This window comes from Protobothrops mucrosquamatus, unplaced genomic scaffold (genome assembly GCF_001527695.2).
Source record: "Protobothrops mucrosquamatus isolate PMUCROS unplaced genomic scaffold, P.Mucros_1.0 scaffold606, whole genome shotgun sequence".
Lineage (NCBI taxonomy): Eukaryota > Metazoa > Chordata > Lepidosauria > Squamata > Viperidae > Protobothrops > Protobothrops mucrosquamatus.
This window is the reverse complement of record NW_015386904.1, coordinates 109,451-131,003: the sequence shown is the minus strand read 5'-3', so window position 1 is coordinate 131,003 and position 21,553 is coordinate 109,451. Positions and strand designations below refer to the sequence as shown.

The 21,553-nt window shown below is 37.7% G+C and overlaps 1 protein-coding gene across 1 annotated transcript in view; it reads left to right on the top strand.

Moving 5' to 3' along the window:
- KALRN (kalirin RhoGEF kinase) overlaps window positions 1-21,553 on the top strand; it is a 536,528-nt gene that overhangs the window by 434,628 nt on the left and 80,347 nt on the right. Inside the window, exon 34 of the mRNA XM_029284454.1 lies at window positions 6,756-7,002. Coding sequence (XP_029140287.1) covers window positions 6,756-7,002 — 247 coding nt within the window. The remainder of the gene's footprint in view (window positions 1-6,755; window positions 7,003-21,553) is intronic.

The following is a 21,553-nucleotide window of genomic DNA, read 5'->3' as shown; positions in this document are numbered from 1 at the left end:
TCCAATTTATTTATCCCCTATAAAAGATAAACAAGGGTAGAGACATCTATCGCTTTGGAGCCTGCATAACTAAATATTTAGCATGGTAAATCTGATTAATTCTGAAACCATACTACAAGCCACATTTTGATAATTATCATTAATCCAGCAATATTAAAAATAGGCATGATAATTTGTGCTGTAATATGACAAACCTATGAGAATACCACCATCATTAAAGCCATGGAATTAGGAATTTGGTGAAATTGAATTGCTTGCTGCTATTCTATTTTTTCCTTCTGTACAAGAAAATAGAAAAGATAAAAAAGTAGAAAAGTAGAACAAAAAGAGAGAGAGTGAAAGTACACATCAAGAAATAGTACATTCCTTGTCTTTGAAACCCTTCTGAGCAAGAGTGCATAAACTGCTATTCTGAGGAGATCCGTACATGAGTTTTTTTTCTAATCTATATCTGAAATTAAGACAAATACTGTATCTTAGGACAAATCTGCTGTAGTAGATGCATGTGTACAGAGACAGCCTACATCAGTCCAGAACACAGCAGTCAGGATGTAACTGTGAAGGTCTATTAAGGGCTCCTGATGAACTGTAATCTGTCCAAGCAATCTGGTACATTGAAAGATGCTTATTAACTAAGTAAAGAAACAGACTCTTTCTCCTAATGTCTTCTCATTGGATTTATTACACACCAAAATTCTTCCCTGGTATTTTCTCTTCTCTCTGACAGCAGCAAAACTGACTAATTTCTCTTCCTCTCTCGTTATGATGATTTGTTATGCTTAAAAAATCTTGGATAGTGAAAATCATGGAAAGCTGGTCTAATAAAAGTTTTTACTGGTCCATGTTTCCCTTGTTTTAGATACAGAGAGGTATCAATACTCAGAATCTGATGAAGTTTGGGTTCTTATTGTGTAAAAGCTAAATTAGATTTCCTAAAACTGCCATAACACAATAGAGCTAATATTATACATGAATGTGCTGCCCTGTGGGAACTTTGTATGATTTAATCTTCCCCATAATATAATATATTATCTTTATTTATATCCCACCTTTATTGTTTTTATAAATCAAGGCAGTGACCATACTAATATTCTTCCCTCCTCCCATTTTCCCCATAACAACAATGCTGTGAGGTGGGTTGGGCTAAGCAAGAGTGACTGGCCCAAAGTCACCCAGGCATCTTTGATGCCTAAGATACAACTAGAACTCACAGTCTCCAGGTTTCTAGCCTGGTGCCTTAGCCACTAGACCAAACTGGCTCTCAAATTTCCTGATATCACCATATCCTTCATTTTAGCTCCGACGCTAGATACTTTTTTTGTTATTAGTTCTTACAAATGTCTATATATAATGTGTGATATTAATTTGGTTAATGTTCACTTATCTCATGTCAAGAATGTGGAACAGAAATGTGGAATTTGATAATCTGAGGACACAGGAAAAATATATTGTTAGAAATCAGAGAAGAAGTGCTATGGCATCCCTATGTGCTATGGCAGGTTTTGCTCTACTAGATCTAAAGAATTTGAGTTATGTTCTTGCGCTAAATATAAGGCAGGTCTCTAAATGGCCATATAGACAGCTTTTCCAAATTTATACTGTACATCAGCAAGGATAAAATGGATATGATTATTTTAATTTACAGTAAAACTGTTTTTCATTATTCCCTGCTTTGAGTTCTGTTTTTAAATGTTAACTAACTTTCTGAAATAAATAAAAGAAAATTTATCTGAAGTTCTTATTAATATATCCCACAAAATCAGGTAAAGAATTATTATTCACTGTTTATCCACAATTTTGTCTTTTTTTTTTCTTTCACTCAAGTGGGAGCAGGAAAAGCAAAGGGCATTTGACAGTCTTCCCACATGTTTGATGGTCAAGTTTCTTTTGCTTTTCCTGCTCCCATCTAAATGGGATAGAAAATATAATCTTTCTCAACAGACACTCATCTGATCTTCTTGTGTAGATATGGAATAGTCTTTTTACCATTTGTGGATGTCCTGGCCTCCCCTGTTCTCTGTCTCTCAATTATATGACTCTGCTAAATAATACTGGCAATTTTAACAAAAATTGAAAGTTCGTGCTGGTATTCAGAAAATATTTTGTTTTAATTAGACTGGACAGTTACCTTGTTAAGTGTGTAGGAATTATGTTTTGGCAGATTTAGGCAATATTTAGCGAATGAGATTTTTCATATATTCTATACGTTATCTAGGTTTTCTCACTGCCTATAACAATTTCAGTGAGTGATAAATAGAAGAATAAACTACATTGAAAAAGGAAACATGGTTCTTATTTAAAGAAACTTATTTATGCAACCATCTTCACAATGTTGTTTAGCATTCCCACAGATTACTTTATGCAGGACATATTAATACAGAGCATGAAAAAGCTAATACTAACCAGACATAGTTATTTGGCTAGTTGTGACATAGTTGGGTAATGTTTTGCATTTATTTTCAGTGTTAATAGTAAGCATTTTTAAGCACAATAGCTTACACTAAGTACAACAGCTTTTACTATAGTAGTTCCTATCCTTGAATATAGATCTGCAAAAGACTTTCCCTTTTTCTAGTCTTGCTTACTGCAGGATACATGAAAATCTAATAGCTTTTTTTTAAGCTGTAATAATTTACTCCATACATGAATAAATACAGGTAGTGTTCAACTTAGAACCACAATTGAGCCCAAAATTTCTGTTGTTAAGCAAGAGTTGTTAAGTGAGTTTTGCCCCATTTTATAATTTTCCCACAGTTGTTAAGTGAATCACTGCAGTTGTTGAGTGAATCATGCAGTCATTAAATGAGTCTGGCTCCCCCTATAGACTATATTTGTTGGGAGGCAGCTGGGAAGATTACAAATAGTAATCACATGACCGCAGGACAATGCAACTGTCATGAATACATGCCAGTTGCCAAGCGCCCGAATTTTGGTCACGTGACCATGGGAATGCTGTAACGGTTATAAGTCAAAATAGGCTATAAGTCACTTTTTGCACTGCCCTTAAAACTGAATGGTCACTAAATGAATGTTTACAAAGGGGTAGAAAATTTGGCAGAAAAGCTTTGCTCTAGCACCACCACCTATGTTATTAAGACTAGCCTTTCAGAAGTTCCAGAAACATGGATTTCCATTCCCCAACTAGTAAGGCCTTTGGTGAAAATTCTGGAGGTTGAAGCCCACATAGCTAGAAAGTATTCAGGTTGGGAAAAGCTGCCATAGCCTATTTTTAAAAGGCCATTTTTGTTGTCCATTGTTATAGCATTTGATGTTAGTGTTAGCTGGAAAACTCATTACATTTTACAATACCAGCAATGATATTAGCTATTTCCTATCCGTCATATCCATCACCCTGCACATTTTTTTCTTGTTTGTTTTTGCTCAGTTACATGTTCACATTAACTCCTTTTATTGAACACAGATATGTAGTTGCCCTGGAAAAGGATGTTAAGGAAAATGAATAAACGGTAACGGATGCGCATAGGCAACGAACATTTACTCATGTAATGTTAATTTTTCACTGTCATCATAGTCTGTGCTTTTATCATAAATTATGAAAGCATATGAAAAATTCATGCTTGGCAGACAACATCAACAGTGCTGATTTTTATCTTTATGCCCTTTGTGGCAGGGAGTTGCATTATTTGAGGGACCATCTCTTTCCAATTACATCGCCTGCCCCATCTGCACATCATGTCTCTAAGGAGTTATATCTGACAGAAACTGTAGGAGATGACCAGACTGAGCCCGAGGGAGGGGTCAAATATGTCATAAGTCACGAGTCTCTGTGCTCTCGCAAGAAATCTAAGTTTAGCCCACCTTGAATGTCTCTCTTATCTCCTGCTCATTTCTCTTGACCATTAGTCAGATTCTTGTAGAGAGTTTAAGCTTGCAATAAATCTTCATGCTGATTTGAACTGCCTGAATCTCCTGATTTCCCCAATGTTTGACAGGACCCAGGAGATGAACCTATTCTGCCATGGAACCCACCCTATGGAACATCATTCTCCCTGATATGAGAGTGGCCCTATCTCTCCTAACCTTCCGGAGAGCCATTAAAACTTGATTGTGTCAATAGGTCTGGGGCTCATAAAGGAATGCTAATTTGAATAGGTGGTTCCACTGTATATAATCCAATGCTCTCTCTTAGCCTTTTATAATGATATTGAATTTTTGGTACTTTTTGAAATGTTTTGAAATTGAATTTTTATGGCTGCATGTACACCATCCAGAGTTGTGCTATGTGAGATGGGTGGCCATATAAATATGATCAATAAATAAATATGTAGTCCAATATAACTTACCACAGTGGTTACCTAGGAGTAAATTCCCCCGCACTCAGTGTATGTCTAGCACAGCCAATGGTGAACCAATCATGTCTGAGAAGCTACCAGCAATATAAAGTAGACCAGACTAAGAAACCAATTTATTTTAACAACTATAGTAGCAGAATTTTGCAAGTCTGAATATCTTTTCCCTGTCCCTGGCCTTTGTCTTTGTGTGAACTGGGGGAGGGGAGTCTGAGACTTTTATTCAAATTAGCTTCTTGGTGTAGGCTCAAGACACATCTGATTGTTGCATTGGTAACAGCTCTTCCTTTGGTCTTTCAAGGCCATTCCCTATGCCTGTGGTGGCGAACCTATGGCACGCGTGTCACAGATGGCACGCAGAGCCCTCTCTGTGGGCATGCGTGCCGTTGCCCCAGTCCTAGGCCTTCAGCTGGGTTTTATAAAACCTTTTCGCTTTAGGCCTCCACCACCATGTGCAAAAAAAAAAGTTCAATCAATCAATTTCAACTTCTTGCGGGGGGAAAAAAAGATCTTGCAAAGTTGGAATTGATTGATTGAACTTTTTAGTCCCACCCAGTCTGCTGTTACCACCGCAGCCACGCCCACCCATTGGGCCACACCCACCCAATGGGCCATGCCCACCGGGCACCTGACGATACATAAGTGGGTTTTGGGTTGCAGTTTGGGCACTCGGTCTCTGAAAGGTTCGCCATCACTGCCCTATGCCTTTTACAGAAGACCAGAAGCAGGCATAAAGGAAACAGAACTTCTCAGCAACTGAATGTGGACTTTAGTACAAAATAACTAATAATAAGCACTATATGATGCCATAATGAAGAATTATTGATAGAAACTATCAGACCTCCTTCTAGAAATCTCTTCCTGAAACTGCTGAGTGCCAGGACATGGATAATTCCTAAAGTTGATGCCATATATATAGTCATTTAAAGTGCAAATTTATGTCAGCTCAATTCCATAAAACAACATCCTACTATCCATATCTGATGACTCCCAATAATGATGAAACCAGTAACACTGTGCCTCCTGGTGGTCAGTGTAATTAATCACTGATAGAGGGGGAAACAGTTTCTAAAATTGTTGGTATCATTTGCTATGGAAACATGGAATTAACTTTCAACAACACTGGAATAAATCAGCTAAACAACTCCTTTTTATTTTCCTTAGCGGGAGCAAACCATGACATTCTGACTCACACTACTCGTTAACACCTTTGCTACTAAACAGCTTGTTGAACTGAAAGAAAAGCTAAGAATTCTTTCAAGGAGGTTAGAAGTGCTGCCTACAGTCATAATGAAAATTAATTCTCCAAATAATTTTCTTGTAGCTACTACTTCCTGTACTTAGTGAATATCAGTGTAATTAATCTGGCTGGAATCCAAATAAACTAGAGTCATGGTTCAACCTACACCTTAAGTGGCATTTAGCACATGATAAAAAGAAATATCTTGTTAGTAATGATATATCAAAGTCAGAATGTTCAAATCTCTTGAAGTAACAACATTCAGTTTTCCACCCAGAGTGGTGTTCCTGATAGTAATTCCTCCTTACTTCTGATTTGGTCCAGATCAGTGATAGCTGATAACAAATTATCTATTCGAATAGGATTTAGAAGCCACAGAATGTGAAAAACTACAGCAAATAATAGAACCAACTTAATTTGTTACACGTAATTAGCTCTAATTCTGAATCAGGCCTGCACAACTTCTAGATAGGGAAAGGGCCAGCCTGGTAGATTAAAAATAATTCCAAACCACAAATAACAGATGGCATACTGAACAGCTGTTTGTTAGCTAGCTGTGTGACTATAGCAGTTGGAGCTGATAGTATTCGTGGGTCCTGAGGTGTTGGAGGACACTTGGTAGCATATATTTTGAGACAGATGTGGTTCCATAACCTTGGTGGCACATCCAGCTTGACAATAGAGGCATTTGGCCGCAATGGGTTATATTTCAAAAAGGGCTGGTACACCACACAAGGCTGCATGTGTATGCCTACTCTAAACAATCAAAATTAAGATTTTTAAAAAAGAAGTGAGCAAGGACGCTGGGCATCAGGGTTCAGTATAACCTAAGATATTGTTTTAAAAAGGTAAAGGTTTCCCCTGTCCAGTCATGTCTGACTCTAGGAGATTGTGCTCATCAACATTTCCTAGCCGAGGGCTATGTGAAGAAGTTTCCTATATGACTATATGCCGAGACATATGGAATGCTGTTATCTTCCCCCTGAACTGGTATCTATTTATCTATTTGCATTCAGACTGTTAGGTTGGTAGATGCTGAGGCAGGAAATGGAGCTCACTCCATCTCATAATGCTTGGGTCTCAAACTGCCTACCTTCTGGCCGATAAAGCCCAGTATCTTAACAGCTAGGCCACCGCACCTCAGTAAGATATTGTTATATTCAGTCAGATGTAGTCTACTTCTCTTTCTTCTTCTTTCCTCATAGCTGTCTGGAGGATGTGAACTAACTGTGGTGCTGCAAGACTTTGTTGCCAGTCACAGCAGTGAACTGAGTATTCAGGTGGGACAGACTGTGGAGTTACTCGAAAGGCCAAGTGAACGGCCAGGCTGGTGTCTGGTGCGGACCACAGAAAGGAGTCCACCTCAAGAAGGTCTGGTCCCCAGCAGTGCTCTCTGCATCTCCCATTCCCGGAGCAGTGTAGAAATGGACTGCTTCTTCCCATCAGGAAAAGGTAAGCATCAAATGAGTTAAATTTCATCAGTCAGGTCAAATGTTTTGATAATCATTGTTCTCTACATTTGGATGCATCTATTCATCTTTTCACCTTTGTCTGCCTAAGGGAAGGAGACGATCTGTGTGTGTTTTGTCTGTTTGTGCTGGGGAAACTGATTTCATTGCACCAATCAGCCAACCTTAATAACAATTATAATTCCACCTTCTCTCTTTCTGGATAGAAATGATTGGCTTGTCCTTGCAACATTCACACACACAAAAAAATCTTAAATAGTAATGATCATTAACACATTTTTTTAAAATAGATAACAATATTTGGAATTTTGAACTAGCTATTTCAAAAGCAAGCAAACTGGAAGCAGGCGAGGGAAGCGAAGAGGAAAAAAAGCAGCTTTTGACTTGGAAAAAGAAGCTGACAGAAAAATGAAAACAGTGAAGAGCCAGCAAAAAAAAAATATCAAAATTAATTCCTCTTGATATATACCAACTTGCAAATAAGAGTTCCTTTTAAAACTGTTATATCCATCTATCCTTCCATGCATCATCACAAGAAAAATTATAGCGCTTAACAGAATAACAGAGTTGGAAGGGACCATGGAGATCTTCTTGTCCAACCCCCTGTTCAAGCAGGAAACCCTATACCATTTCAGACAAATAGCTGTCCAATCTCTTCTTAAAAACCTCCACTGTTGGAGTACCCACAACTTTTGAAGGCAAGCCATTTCACTGATAAATTGTTCTGTTAGGAAATTTCTCCTTATTTCTAGAATGGTTCTCTCCTTGATTAATTTCCATTCATGGTTTCTTGTCTAGCCTTCAGGTGCTTTGGAGAATAGGTTGATCCCCTCTTCTTTGTGGCAGCCCTTCAAATATTGGAACACCCGTATCAAGTCACTCCTAGTCCTTCTTAGGACTAGACAACCTGCACATTCCTGCGACCATTCAAATGTTTTAGTCTCCAGTCCCCTAACGGTCTTTGTTGCTCTTCTCTTGCACTCTGCACTCTTTCTAGATACACCTTTTTGTATTATGGCAACCAAGCCTGGATACAATATTCCAAATGTGGTCTTCTCAAGGCATTATAAAGTGGTACTAATACTTCATGTGGTTTTGATTCTATCCCTCTGTAAATGCAGCCCAGGTCTGTGTTGGCTTTTTTGGTGGCTGCAGCACACTGCTGGCTCATATTTAAGTGATTGTCCATTAAGACTCCAAGATCTTTCTCATAGTTAGTACTACTGAACCAGGTACCATCTATTCTATATCTGTGCATTTGGGTTTTCTTGCCTAAGTGTAAAACCTTATTTTTCTCATTAATGAAAATCATTTTGTTAGATAGAGCTCATTGTTCAAGTCTGTCGCGATATTTTTGTATTTTGAACCTATTTTATGGGGCATTGGCTATTCCCCCTTCCCCCAGTTTGATGTTATCTGCAAATTTGATGAGTTTCCTTCTATCCCCTTGTCTAAATCATTGATTACGATATTGAAGTGTACTGGGTCTAAGGCAGAACCTCGAGGTACCTCACTGCATACTTCCCTCCATGTAAATGCAGTTCCATTAAGGACTACACATTGAATGCCATTGGTCAGTCAGTTATTAATCCATCTGGTGATGATGGATTAGTCTGTCTAATACATTATCAAATAACAGGTTATGACCTACTTTATCAAATGCCTTACTGAAGTCCAGGAAAATTATATGCAGTTTTAATTTGGTCCACTAATTTTGTCACTTTTCAAAGAAGAGTGTAGTTTCAGTAGGTATCTGACCTACTGACCCCAACCATTAACTCTTTCACCTTGAGAAAAGAAATTTTCCACATGTTATCTCTGAAACCATGAAACCCATACTCATATGGAGAATTCATAGTGCGAGTTGAGCAATGGAATGATTGTGACTTCAACAGATATGCCCATTAGTTCTTCAGTTATAAAACATATTCTCTTATTTTACTATAAAAATACGAAATACTAAAAGACAAAAAAAAATCTTACAAGAAATAAGAAGTAAGCTCTAGCATTTATTTCTAACAAGGTTCTTTAACTGTAAACCATTGCCAGTCTGGCAGTGAAACTAGGAGAACAAACACAATGTACTATAAACTAAATTGTGTCCTCTTTGATCAGAAGCATTTTTTAATTATACTTCTCTTTTAATCTTTTTGTTCTGCATGAAATTTACATTTCGTGTTTGGGATCTTAGTGAATAGATGGAATATTGAAATAAAGAAGGCCAATTTGATTGCACATATTGCATGTATTTTACTAATGGTCTTGTTCACTGTAATTAGACATTGTTTGGAATGATAGCTTGATTAGGAAAAGGACATATTCTAGCATTTTGAGTCTTCTCTGTAAAATGGGAAATGCTTATAATTAATGCATTTATCTCATGTTTATTTCCAATATAAGTGCAGAAGTTTTATCTCCAATAACTGTTTTGCACTCACATGAACATAAAAATAATCATTCTCTCTCAAACATAAACATACACAAAATATGTTTTAGATAAAGCCCTTCTGGAACTATTTTCAACTCTCATGACTGTCAATCCATGCCACTTTCTGTCAGATTAATGTGCTATTCTTCATTCTACACACAAGAGGGCATTCTTGATTTACACTGCTAGGAAATTATCAGTAATGATTATTCAGTGAAATAATGGATAAACATTTTTTTAAAAAGGGAAATACTTGATACCATAAAATTTAGAACCAAGCAAAAAATTCGAAAAAGTAATTCTCAACCTGTTGCAAGGCTCATGCTCAAAATGCAGCAGCTTAAACTGAAGAGAAGTGTTTCATTGTATTCTCACTCTTTGTGAAGCATCTCTTTCAAACGCTTCCAACAATCTTAATAATAGCAGCAGTCATGGAGTTCAATAACTTTTCAGTTATATTGTTAAACTCCCTGTAGATTCTCCCATTTTTAACCTCATCTGACTGGATGCTTCATCATACAAAACAAAGATCTTTGCATATTATAAAACAAGAACAAACCCAGCACGTCAGGAAGAAGAATTCTAGCAGAGCTATTTAATTTTACTTGTGATAGTTTCCCACCCACCCACCCCCAACATAATTTGAAAAAAGAAAACACACTAATACTTCTGTCTTCTTTAACTCAAAACATAGAAGTCAAACTGGGATATTTTATTGTACTGGAGAAAATAAATGTAACAAAGAAAAAGAGACTGCAATCTTCCCCTTCCCCTGTCTTTTAGATATGACTGGGGTCAAAATCAGTCCCTCTCTTTGCCTAATCTCATCAGACTTAAATTGACCCTCCCTACCTGCCCCAGGCAAAGCCCATGCAATTTCATAAAACTGAAGAGGAGAGGCCTCCTCACTTGTTCATAACACAGCCCAAGGGCAGCCCTTATAATAAATTACAACTTACAGAAACCCCAACCTTCCACCCTACATCAGCTGATGACCTCAGCATTCCATTTTCTTCACAATGTACTTCTTCAGCTCTGCTGCCCTCCTGAAAGACCCATTTTGCTTCACAATAGTACTGACCCCAAGTACACTAACGAAGACCTGCCTAGCAATCCCAAACTGGCAGCAAACTGGATTCCATAAAATGTCCCACCCTGTAGCCCTCAAACTCTGTAATAATCTTCTCCATTGTTCAAGGTCCCTCTTCTAAAGCAGGCACACAATCTATTTTGCAATAAACATGGTTCTTCTCAATGTTGTGTTCATATGGGACACATAAGGTGTTTAGTCAAAATCAAATTTACCCATGTTAAGATTTAGATGCTGGGTGAAGAAAGTCACATTGTTATTTTTATTTTTTTAAGTTACTCTTAGTTTAGACTGCTATTTATTTATATATATATATATATATATATATATATATATATATATATATATATATACATACATACATACATACATACATACCGCCCTATCTCCCTTGTGGGACTCAGGGCGGTGAACAGGCAATACTAAAAACCAAGAATAAATAAATAGTTTCTGTTTTAAAATCGAATTGAATAATAGGCCTGTTCTAAAAACACACCCATACAAAAACCCCCACTGAAACACAATCCAAACTACGCCAGGCCGGCCGCACGGAATAGATGGGCCTTCAGGGCTCTAAACCCCTTTTGTTTAGAATAATGGTCCATAAGGTAGGTTGGGCTGAGAGAGAGTCACTTGTTCAGTCATCCAGTGAACAAGTGGCTGGATAGGTTTCCCTAATTCTACTTCAGTGTCTTAGTCCTGACACATGGAAGAAGATGCCTAGAAAGAAAGAGAGTGCACATCACTATTTTTTCACACTTCATATGTTAACAAGATTTAGAAAACTACCAGGGCTTAATTTATTCACGAAGATATCTATTTTGAGTTCAAACCACTGTGATTATTCTTATGATATCTTGCCATTTATTAATAATAGTTCCCAATGCTTTTTTTCTTTTTTTTAAAAAAAAAAGGTGCCGGAACTCACACACGTCATACAACCCGCCTTGCCTACCCTACAAGGTTCCATCCAAAAAAGGTGCCAGAACTCCGTTCTGGGCGTTCTATGAGAAAAAAAGCCCTGATAGTTCCTTATTTTATAATAATCTTCACTGGATTATTTGGCACAGCAGATCAGCAAGCCCTGGACTAGTTGGCTATGTAGCTAACCATATCAGAAAATAGGTTAGGACTTTCGACAATATCAATAGCTAAATCATAAAATTAAAAGTTCTTCAGTGCTGAAATAATAAATCCCACTTAAATAAAAATTATCTTTCATAAATTAAGAAACCACAAAAGACTTCAAGTAGCAGCTAGCTTTCCTCTAAAGAAAGATATAAAGTAGTATACAGGACTTTTAACCTGGGCTCATGGAAGACATTAAACCCAAACCCATGGCTGCAAACCCAAACCCATGGCTAAATCCAAAAGAATAATAAAACAGTATCTAGAGACAGCAGAATAGAAAGAACTGGAGAAGATCACAAAATACAAGGATCTGCAAATAGATGTAGAATGACTGTGGCAAAAGAAAGTAAATTATCAATAGCAATAAGCAACTTGGGTACAATCCCAAAACATTTGGAGCACCACTTGAATACCATCGGTAAAATCACCACCAGTCAGTTGCAAAAGGCAGCTTTATTTGGAACAGCTCACATCATCTGACAACACCTTTAGTACCATCAGACAACAACATCTCCCTATCCCAGGTTCTTGGGAAGGACTTGATAGGTGGATAAAATGCCAGACCCAGTCTAAACATATGACTGACTGTGATGAACCATAATAAAAAATAAACCAAAGAAACAGTGACCATCTACTTAGTTGCTAAAAGGCAATCAACAGATTGACAAGAAACAATGCCATAACAAAGTAGCAACAACAGTGCATTGGAATATCTGCAAGAAATACCTTTTGCATGGAAGCAGGAACTGGTGGGACCACAAAATAGATAAAGTAAGATAAAAATGAAGGCACTAAAGTGCTCTGGGACTTTAGAATTCAAACAGGCAAGCGTGTGCCACACAATAACTCAGATTTAACAACTGTTGAGAAGAAAGACAAAAAAAGTCTGGATAATGGACATTGCAGTACCTGGAGACATCAGAAGAAAAGAGAAGGAATTGGGTAACATTATAAAATATAAAGACCTGCAAAAAAGAAATAGAACAATTATGGCAAAAGAAATCAAGATAATACCAATAGTAATAGGGGCTTGGGTGCATCTGTTACTGACAAAAATCACAATCAGTCAATTGCAAAAGGCAGTCTCACATGGAACAGTTTACATCCCATGATGATATTTTTAACACCATGACAAAAAAAATCTCTCTATCCCAGGTTCTTGGGAAGGACTGGATAGGTGCTTAAAAAAATGCCAAAACATCTGGCTGACTGTGCAAGCAATCATAATCAATCTAAGTGTGTTGTGTGAACTAGGCCATCACTTCAAGCTATAATGTAGCTTTGTTTGTTTTCATTGTCAGCCATTCAAGTTAAGTCTGGTGGATAGAATGGTGCTTTGTAGGAATATACCTATTGAAAGCTTATTATGAGGATGTTTTGCTCTTTTTAAGTGGAGTTTATAGAGTACTGAAATTTAAAGGATGGTGCAGGATGATGAGACCTGTCATTGCTATATTAGAGGGAAAGGGGAAAAGGCAGGCAAAGGAGCATTTCCTTTTAAACAGATGCCCTGCTTTGTATGTCTGCTTTGACTAAGTGAAAGACATTGGACTTCTCACCCTTACAGAGTCAGCTTATCCCACCTCTTTCCTCACATCAAAGTCTTCATTTTTAAATACCCACTGCTTTCCTCCTAAACATGTATCATCATGCAAATTCATTACTATGGCAGTATGTTTGTTGCAAAATTAAAAAGCCAGTTTGGTTAGTTTGCTCTGCCAATAACTAGTATATTTTCCAGGAAATGTTGGACTGAAGTTTAACATACTGGTAGCATGAGCGTGCTTGCTTAGGTTTTGTTGTTGTTTGTTTATCCCTCCATAATTTACTAAGGAAACTGGTTATTTGGAATCTTTCCACTGGCCCAAAAGTGACCATCTAGCTTTATGAAAGTGTTGTTTACAGTCCAAGAAACCCACTGGCTTTCCTGGATCTTTCCAAGATATTTTTTGCCACATGTACACTTCCTCAAAATTCAATAATGACACATTATGCTTCCCTTTCTTGTGCAAGACAGGGCACATGGATGCTGGCAATTTGCAGTTATTGGAAAAAGTAATTTGCTTGAGGCAGGTGTCCTATTAGAACATTTTGTTCATGTTTTCATAATCTTATTTTAATGAAGTGGTGACAGAATATTTGTGTTTCCATGATCTGGTTTGTTCAAATGAAGGTGATTCTTAGCTGTTTTCAATGTATTGGAATAAAAGATAGCTATTTGGTCATCAAAGGGTGAGGAATGGCCAAAATGCACAGCTCATTTATTAGAAAGGAAAATGTGTGAGCCTATGGATTTGGAATTGGGGTGGCGGGGCAGGTCAACCGGTTCAGATGAAAAGATGGTGTTGTTTTGTCTGATACAGAATCATAATAAATATGTCATCAGCAAGAATCAGAAAATTAAACGTTGTCATTTGATAAACCTCCATGCACAAAATATTCATCTACTTTTTGCCTCTGACAAAATACAATACTAGCAAACTACTTGTACCAAAAAGTTAATGGCGATACATTAGAGCAGGGATGTCAAACTGCTGGCCCATGGGCCGGACGTGTCACCAGGAAACCGCGCCCACCCCATTGCCAGCAATGGAGAAAAAGCTCCGATACGTCGCACAACGTCACGAGTTTGACATGTCTGCATTAGAGCAATAGGGCTAGGCTACCAGCTGTGGGCTATCAAAATCCAGATGACCACTAGATAAGAGCAAGATCCAAGATTGTATTGCTCATAGGACATATTAGTTCTTTCTTGAGACTTATAGGCTATAAGCTATCATCATTGGCAATTGTAGCACGCAAATGAATATTAATCTCTCCTAATTCTCTCAACAAGCTGGCAATTCATCCAAAACCACCAGAGTAAAATGTTGCCTTACCAAAATTCATTTTTCATTTTTTTGAACATCTGTTAATGTTTCATATTTACTTCCATTTGATCAAAAGTGTAGGTGTCATTGTGTGAACTGAGAAACAATCAACTTACTGGGTTCAGACATCCCATTAAGTTAAAATTGCATGGTAAATTGGCTTAGCATATTGTGAAAACCTAGCCAGGTTTGTAGGTTTGTAACTCGTAGTTTATGACTTAATGTGATCTAGGAACTCAGCTAATTATGATTGGGCAAACAAACCATGCTTAAGTTAATATTCTTTCTCTTAGATAGGTGTAATCCCCTAGTATGCATGATTAGGCAGCTGAAGGTTTTCTCCCCTATTTTTTTTTTATGACAAAGCAAGCTTTCACCTAATTTCTGTGAGTTGTTAGAAATGCAGTGCTGAGTCAGTTGAAGCAATGACCAATCCTAATGTAATGCTGCCATTTATTAAGAACATTCCAAAGGAATTTATGGTCCAGAAGCATCATACCATAACAAACCAAGAAAAGCAAACAGCTCCCTGTGGTATTCTTCAAATAGATAAAATAGCTACCTCTGAGTATAAATAAGGAAGGGAGTGGCAAAGAATCACAGCGAAGGTCAACAGTTTTCCTCCTAAAATGTTAAGCACAGACATTACTAAGAAGTCTGCCACACCCTTGACTGTAGTTCATAAGACTAGAAGATTCACAGCGAAGGTAATGCATAGTGAAGGAACTACAGGTAGGCCTTGCCTTACGGCCACAATTGCAATTGGAATTTCCATTGCTAAGCAAGACTGTTTATTAAATGAGCTGTGCCCCATTTTACAACTGCTTTTACCATGGTTTTTAAGTGAATCACTGAAGTTGTTGAGTGAATTGTGCAATCTGGACACTGGGCAACTTGGCTCCGACAACACTCGCATCGTCCCACAATCACATGATCACCATTTGTGAACTTCCTGCTGGCTATTCCCAAGAAATCCTTTCTAGCCTCACCAATGTTTTTAAATACTCCCTATAATACACATATGGAAATGGTAGAGGCGGGGAGGGATCTTTTGGGAAAGGATTTGAATGGGATTTATTACCAGCTATTCTCCCTCGGCTAGGTAGGAAATGGGAGATGAACAGCGCCCCCTAGAGTCGGAGACGACTGGGTGGAAGAAACCTTTACGTCTAGATCAGTGGTTCTCAACCTGTGGGTCGGGACCCCATTTGGGGTCGATCGACCATTTCACGGGGGTCGCCAAGCAAGGCTGTCCGCCATTTTTTTTGTCTGCCATTTTTTTTGTACGCCATTTTTCCCCCTTTTCTGGCGGGTGCCTTACCTCCCTTGGGCTGGGCCAGCTGGTGGTCGGCCTGCTCCGTCTCTGCCGCTTGCCAGCTACGCCTCGGCCAGCGCAGGGGGCGGAACCACGCATGCGTGGCGCTCCCGGGCAGGGAAAGTCCTCAACTTACGACCGGTTGGGTAGTCCTCGACTTACGACCGGTTTAGTCTTCGACTTACGACCGGTTGGGGTCGTGGCATTAAAAAGGTTGAGAACCACTGGTCTAGATTGAGTTGCCCGTTGTTTTGTTTTTCACTGCCCCTGCGTCTTTAACAATTGCACATCAGGTGAAACTTCTCCATGGCATCTGAACGTTAGGGAAATTTCTCATGTGGCATTTTTTTTTTTATTTTTTTGTACTGCTGGTGTAGAACCTGCCCCTATAGCATTCCCTTTGAAAGATTTTGAATTGCTTAGCTTAGCTCCATGCACTGAAAATATTAGTTCCTTGACCACGATCTCTTCAGAAAAAGTAACCGGGCGGTGGGGGCATTTCTTTATTTTCCATTCCAATAAATCCCTCCCAACAAGTTCCTTTCTAGGGAATTGATCGCAAGGTCTTGAAAAAAACCAGCTTAGGTGGATCCCGTCCGAAAGGGAACGCTCCCTGTTTTATTCATTGCAACGTTTGGGGGGCAGTAATTGTCCTCTTAAATCACCGAATAATTCATTGCAATGTTTGGGTTTTAGAAAAGGAAAAAAAAAAAAAAAAAGCTTCGCGATTGGTAATAGGCGTGTATTTCTCCCTGTCGCGGTATTGCACAACGTTGCTCAGAGCCCGCGTTGTTGCAAGCTGAGGCAGATAACTACCAGCTGGGGTTGTGACCGTGAGTCCGCCTCTCTTGTCCGAAAACTCCTCCTTTCGCCGGGGTAGTTTGGGTTTTTTGTGTTGTTTTTTTTCCCCTCGCTCTCGGTGCGTTATTGCGGAATTAGCCGCCTAGATGACCTCGGGGCACTCCGTGGCTACTTGCTTGATCTGACATGACTGTCTCCCAGGCGGAATGAAGGAGGGGAAACAAGCTGCGTACGCCAGCACGTCTTGCCGGGGCTGGTTTCTTGCAAAGTGTTGCTGCTGTTTCCCAAGGTGCAAAGGTTAGTAGCTCCTAAACTGCGAGGGTGTACTTTAAATCCAAAGGTGGATTTGAAGAAAGGTTACTCATTTCCAGCAAGCAAGCATGTTGCTGTCCTCCATGAGTTATTCAGGGTTTGGGGTTTTTTGTTTTGTTTTTTTAAATTCCCCACAGAGATTAGGGAGAAGATGCTGAGTGGATGTTGTATTTGTGACTTTTGACTGCTTCTGAACTAATGTTGTATTTAGTAAGTGGTTCTCTGTGTTATCCCCTCAAATGGGTTTTGACTGAAGAGAGGCAGCTTATCATAGACCTTTTTACAGCTGCTTATTGAAGCAGGGTATGTTTTAGACAAGGTATATGATTATTAAACCACTAATTATAATTTGCATTACTATGTGTATTCTTTATATGTTATTCTTTATATGTTTCATTAAGCCTGTTCCTAGATCTAGCATGCTAAGCCATGATCTATTTAACTATAGATGGTTGAATTGGCTACAGTTGGTTGAGTTCTTACAATATGCTACACTGATATCCAATAAATATAAATGCACAGTTGCTCTCTAGTTGGCACAAGGCTGGAATAAGTAATATAAACAACTATAATACAAAGTACAATTTGGAGTGGAGAATAAAGAGTTATTTCACAAGAAATAACTTGTTTGGTCATTGTAAATGAACTACAGAATCTTGAAAAATATATTTTCCCTGCTATTTTTTTTTTTTAAATCTACAGATTCAAAATATTTTGGCAAAAGCTCTATATAAATAAAAGTTGAATCTCTCCTGAAGCTGAAAAGACAATTGATATAATGTAAGCTTCTCCCTTTTCTCAGCATTTCTGAAAAATGCTGAAAGTGTATCTGAAGCTTTATATTAATCAGATAATAAGGTATGAATGGTGTCAGGTAGTTCTGTATAATGCCTGGCATGTTTCATTCCGCCAAGGCAGGGCATATAAAAATACTGTGTAGGTATTTTTTTCTTATTTTTTACTATTGTCACTTACGTTTATGCAGCATTTAATACAGTTGGTGTCTTAATAACTTTATGACGAAGGTGTTGCTATTAATTAATATATTTTATCCCATTTTATGTCAGCTCAACCTAATGTTCTTGCCTGCTCTACAACTAACCTGGGAGATTGGCTAAGCTGAGCGTGACTGGCCTTAAAGTCACCCAGCTGACTTTCATGCCTAAGGGAGGCCTAAAACTCAGTCTCTAGGCCAGACTCTCAGCCACTACATCTATAAATGTGTGTGTAGCAGTATAATACATATATATGACAGAATGAAACTAAAAAAATAATAGCATAATATCCGCATATGTCAAATAATCTCTAGGCCCAGTTAAATTACCGTTGGGCCAAATCTTGAAGTATTATTTGGCAGAATCTATAAGCCCCAGTTCAAAATTTGAAAATGTTTTGTAGAACTGAACCTTTATCTGCCAAGAGGAGTAAAATAGAAGAACCCTCGCTGGTATATTAGTCAATGGTAAAGAAATAGAGGTAGCACAAATGTCTTGGTAAAAAAGCATACAAAAATACTTATGCTAAAGTTTCAACTTATCCTACACTACAAAGTCAGGTCCTCCCTAAAATAAGTGAAACCGAGAAAGGGAGTGTCTGCTACCTTGCTCCAGGAAAGGAAGTGGTGGGAAAGGAACAGATACTTGCAGTTAAATTGCCTAATGGTTTCTGTAAGTAAAGAAGGGCTGCTGAATGATCCAGGAATTAGCCTCTGGAATCTTCCATATAGTACACCTTGCTTGATCAGAGCAACATTTTGGGAGGAACTTACTGTCCTGGTTGATTAATTTAACATTTCCTTAGATTTTTAATTTTAAAAATAGCCACAACACAGACTTCCATATGCCATCATATACCCACATTAACTTATGTGGGTGCCAAGATATTTTAGCTGCAGCATAGTGGTCTGTGATGGACTTAACCTTTTAAAATTTTACTAACAGGTTAAATACATAGAAGAACACTTAATTGTGTTGGATTCCCAGCACAGGATTACTGGAAATTTAGGTAACTCGAGAAATGCAAGTAATCTTAAATTTTAACAGACTTCTTTCTACCCATTATAATTTCCCCTGGCCTCAAGGTTCTTTCAAGGTCTGCTCTAGAAGTTAGGGTAGAAAATTATCCACAGTGGTGGATTTTTAAGATCAGAGAATAATTCTATCAACAATGAAGACTAACATTATTGATAGAATTATTTCCTTCCTTATACTATCAGTGTTCTTTGATGACTTAGAAAACTCAATCAGCAGTTTGAATTAATAATTCCAGCCGATGTTCTAAGGGTATCTTATAAATTCTTAGAAAATAAATATAGAGCACTTGGAAAGATGTATATATAACCAATAATTTTCTAAACAATTATGATTTCTGCATTTGAAAATTACATATAATCGCAAAGTGCTGATTATCAGGTAAAATACATGTTATATTTTCATACTTTATACTGGCATAAAAATTGTTCTAGCTAGTGGTTCTGTGATGTGAATGTACAAATTATGCTTATTTTGTCCTGTACAATATAATGCCTTTTATTGAACCTGTAATAGGCAGTATCGACAACCCACAATACTGTATAGTAGCAGCCTTTCTAAAAGATGTAGTATGGGTTCACACTAAGCCTAAATGTGGTTTGAACTGAGTATGATCCCAACTACTGTGATTTTTCAATTATAAGTGAGCCAAGCCACTTATTTCTTGATAAGCAGTCCCTAACAATCTGTAGATTAGTGTATTGTTTGAACTCAATTTCATAGTTTTCTGAGTGTGTTTAAAATGCTTGTCATTAGTGTAAATCTTTGAGCACAGGGAAAAATTATTTTTAGGATTCAGTTTACAGAAAGGAAAATTAAATTAAATTAAATTAAGATATTGTAAACCTATTTCATAATCCGTATATTAAGGGTTATAGGAAATGGGCACCTTTTCTCTTGGGAAAAAATTGAGAAACTAAGCAAAATTTTAAAAAAGTATGTTGACTGATATGCTCCTAGAAATAATGTTGTCTTGTCAGACTGATTAAAAAAGTGGTGACTTCTAGACACTTCCGTTCTTTAGTCTCATGATTTTTCTCTTTTTCCCATTTCTAACACTATTTCATTCTTCACAAGAAATACTAAGCAACAAGATATTTTCCTTTGTCACCCTGGTGATTATACAAATTCAGATTCCAGTATTGTAGAAAACTATGAGTATTAATGGGAATGAGACAAGATTTAAATGACATGGTTTCAGTATATGTTAGCCTTCCTAGGTAGATCAGGAAGGAAACATTTTGGAATCCATTGATGGAATGTATTTCTGTGCAGCAGTAGTAGTATTCAGCCAGTAGATGGCAGTATTTATAAGTTTGGATCTATGGAGAGTGATCCCCAACCTTTTGGGCACCAGGGACCGGTTTCATGAGGAGAGGTTTTTCCACAGACCAGAGGGGATGTGGTTTCGTGTACTGCCTGCATGCCACAGATGGGGCTTTGCTTGTTTATGCAGACCAGTTTTTGGCATGCCGCAGCCCGGTGCTGGTCCACAGACCAGGGGTTGGGGACCCCTGATCTATGGTATATACTCTATGCTCTTTTGTTTTGAGTAGAGTTTCCTGTTTCCTATTATAGTTATATAGTTGAGCAGTAAAGCACATGGTGACTGTACTCCTTGTTTCCTTCTCTGTGGTGCTATACTGTGTATAAATAGAATTTCTAACAAAACATGACCAAATAAGCTAATTCTACTTTAAAGACTACATTAACAGAATCTTGCAAGTCTAAATGTACAAATCACCCATGTCTCCTTTAGAAACTGAGGATATTCCCTTCTAAGCCTCTCGTCCAAACCATTAGGCACCTGTGGGCTCTGTCCTGTCTTATCTGGTTGTTCCCTAGGCAGCATTTCTTCGCCCCATCTCTCAAGGTCTTTTTTGCAGTGTGTTACATGTTACATTTATTATAAATGCTATTATACTGTAATATTATTACATGTTCTACCTATTACATACATACATTATAAAAAGTACATGTTACATTGAGTCATTGCAAGAAGATCACACTTTAAGTAGATTTTATTTGGGGAAAAACACAGCATCTTTTACATATCTACAGTTCAATACAGTAAAACTCTTGGGTTATCTTTAATACATGAACTTTGGCATTATGATAGATTGATGTGTATTACTATGTTGCAAAGTGGGAAAGATTGATGTATGTATGAAAATTGGGAAAGACACAATGTGAAATGTAGCTTAAAATAGAGAATAATTTCTAGGAGTGAGTGTGTAGGAGTGTGTATATAAAATTTCTGTATCCTTATGTACTTGTTCAGAATCAGAAATGTGCAACATGTCCCAAAGATAATTCACTAGAATATATTTGGTTTGTTTTCCTACAAATCAGTCCATTCATATGTTGGACAAAATCATCAGGCAATTTCAGATTTATATAAGAGTCACACTGAGTTGTGTGGTCTTATAAATCTAATAAATAGAATCTCTTAAGCTTCAGAGGCTATTTTATAAATCTAGATACACGTTTCCTTGTTTTTACTGGAATGAAAGATAGAAAACACTTCTGTTTGGGTTAACATTCGGAATGGAGGGGA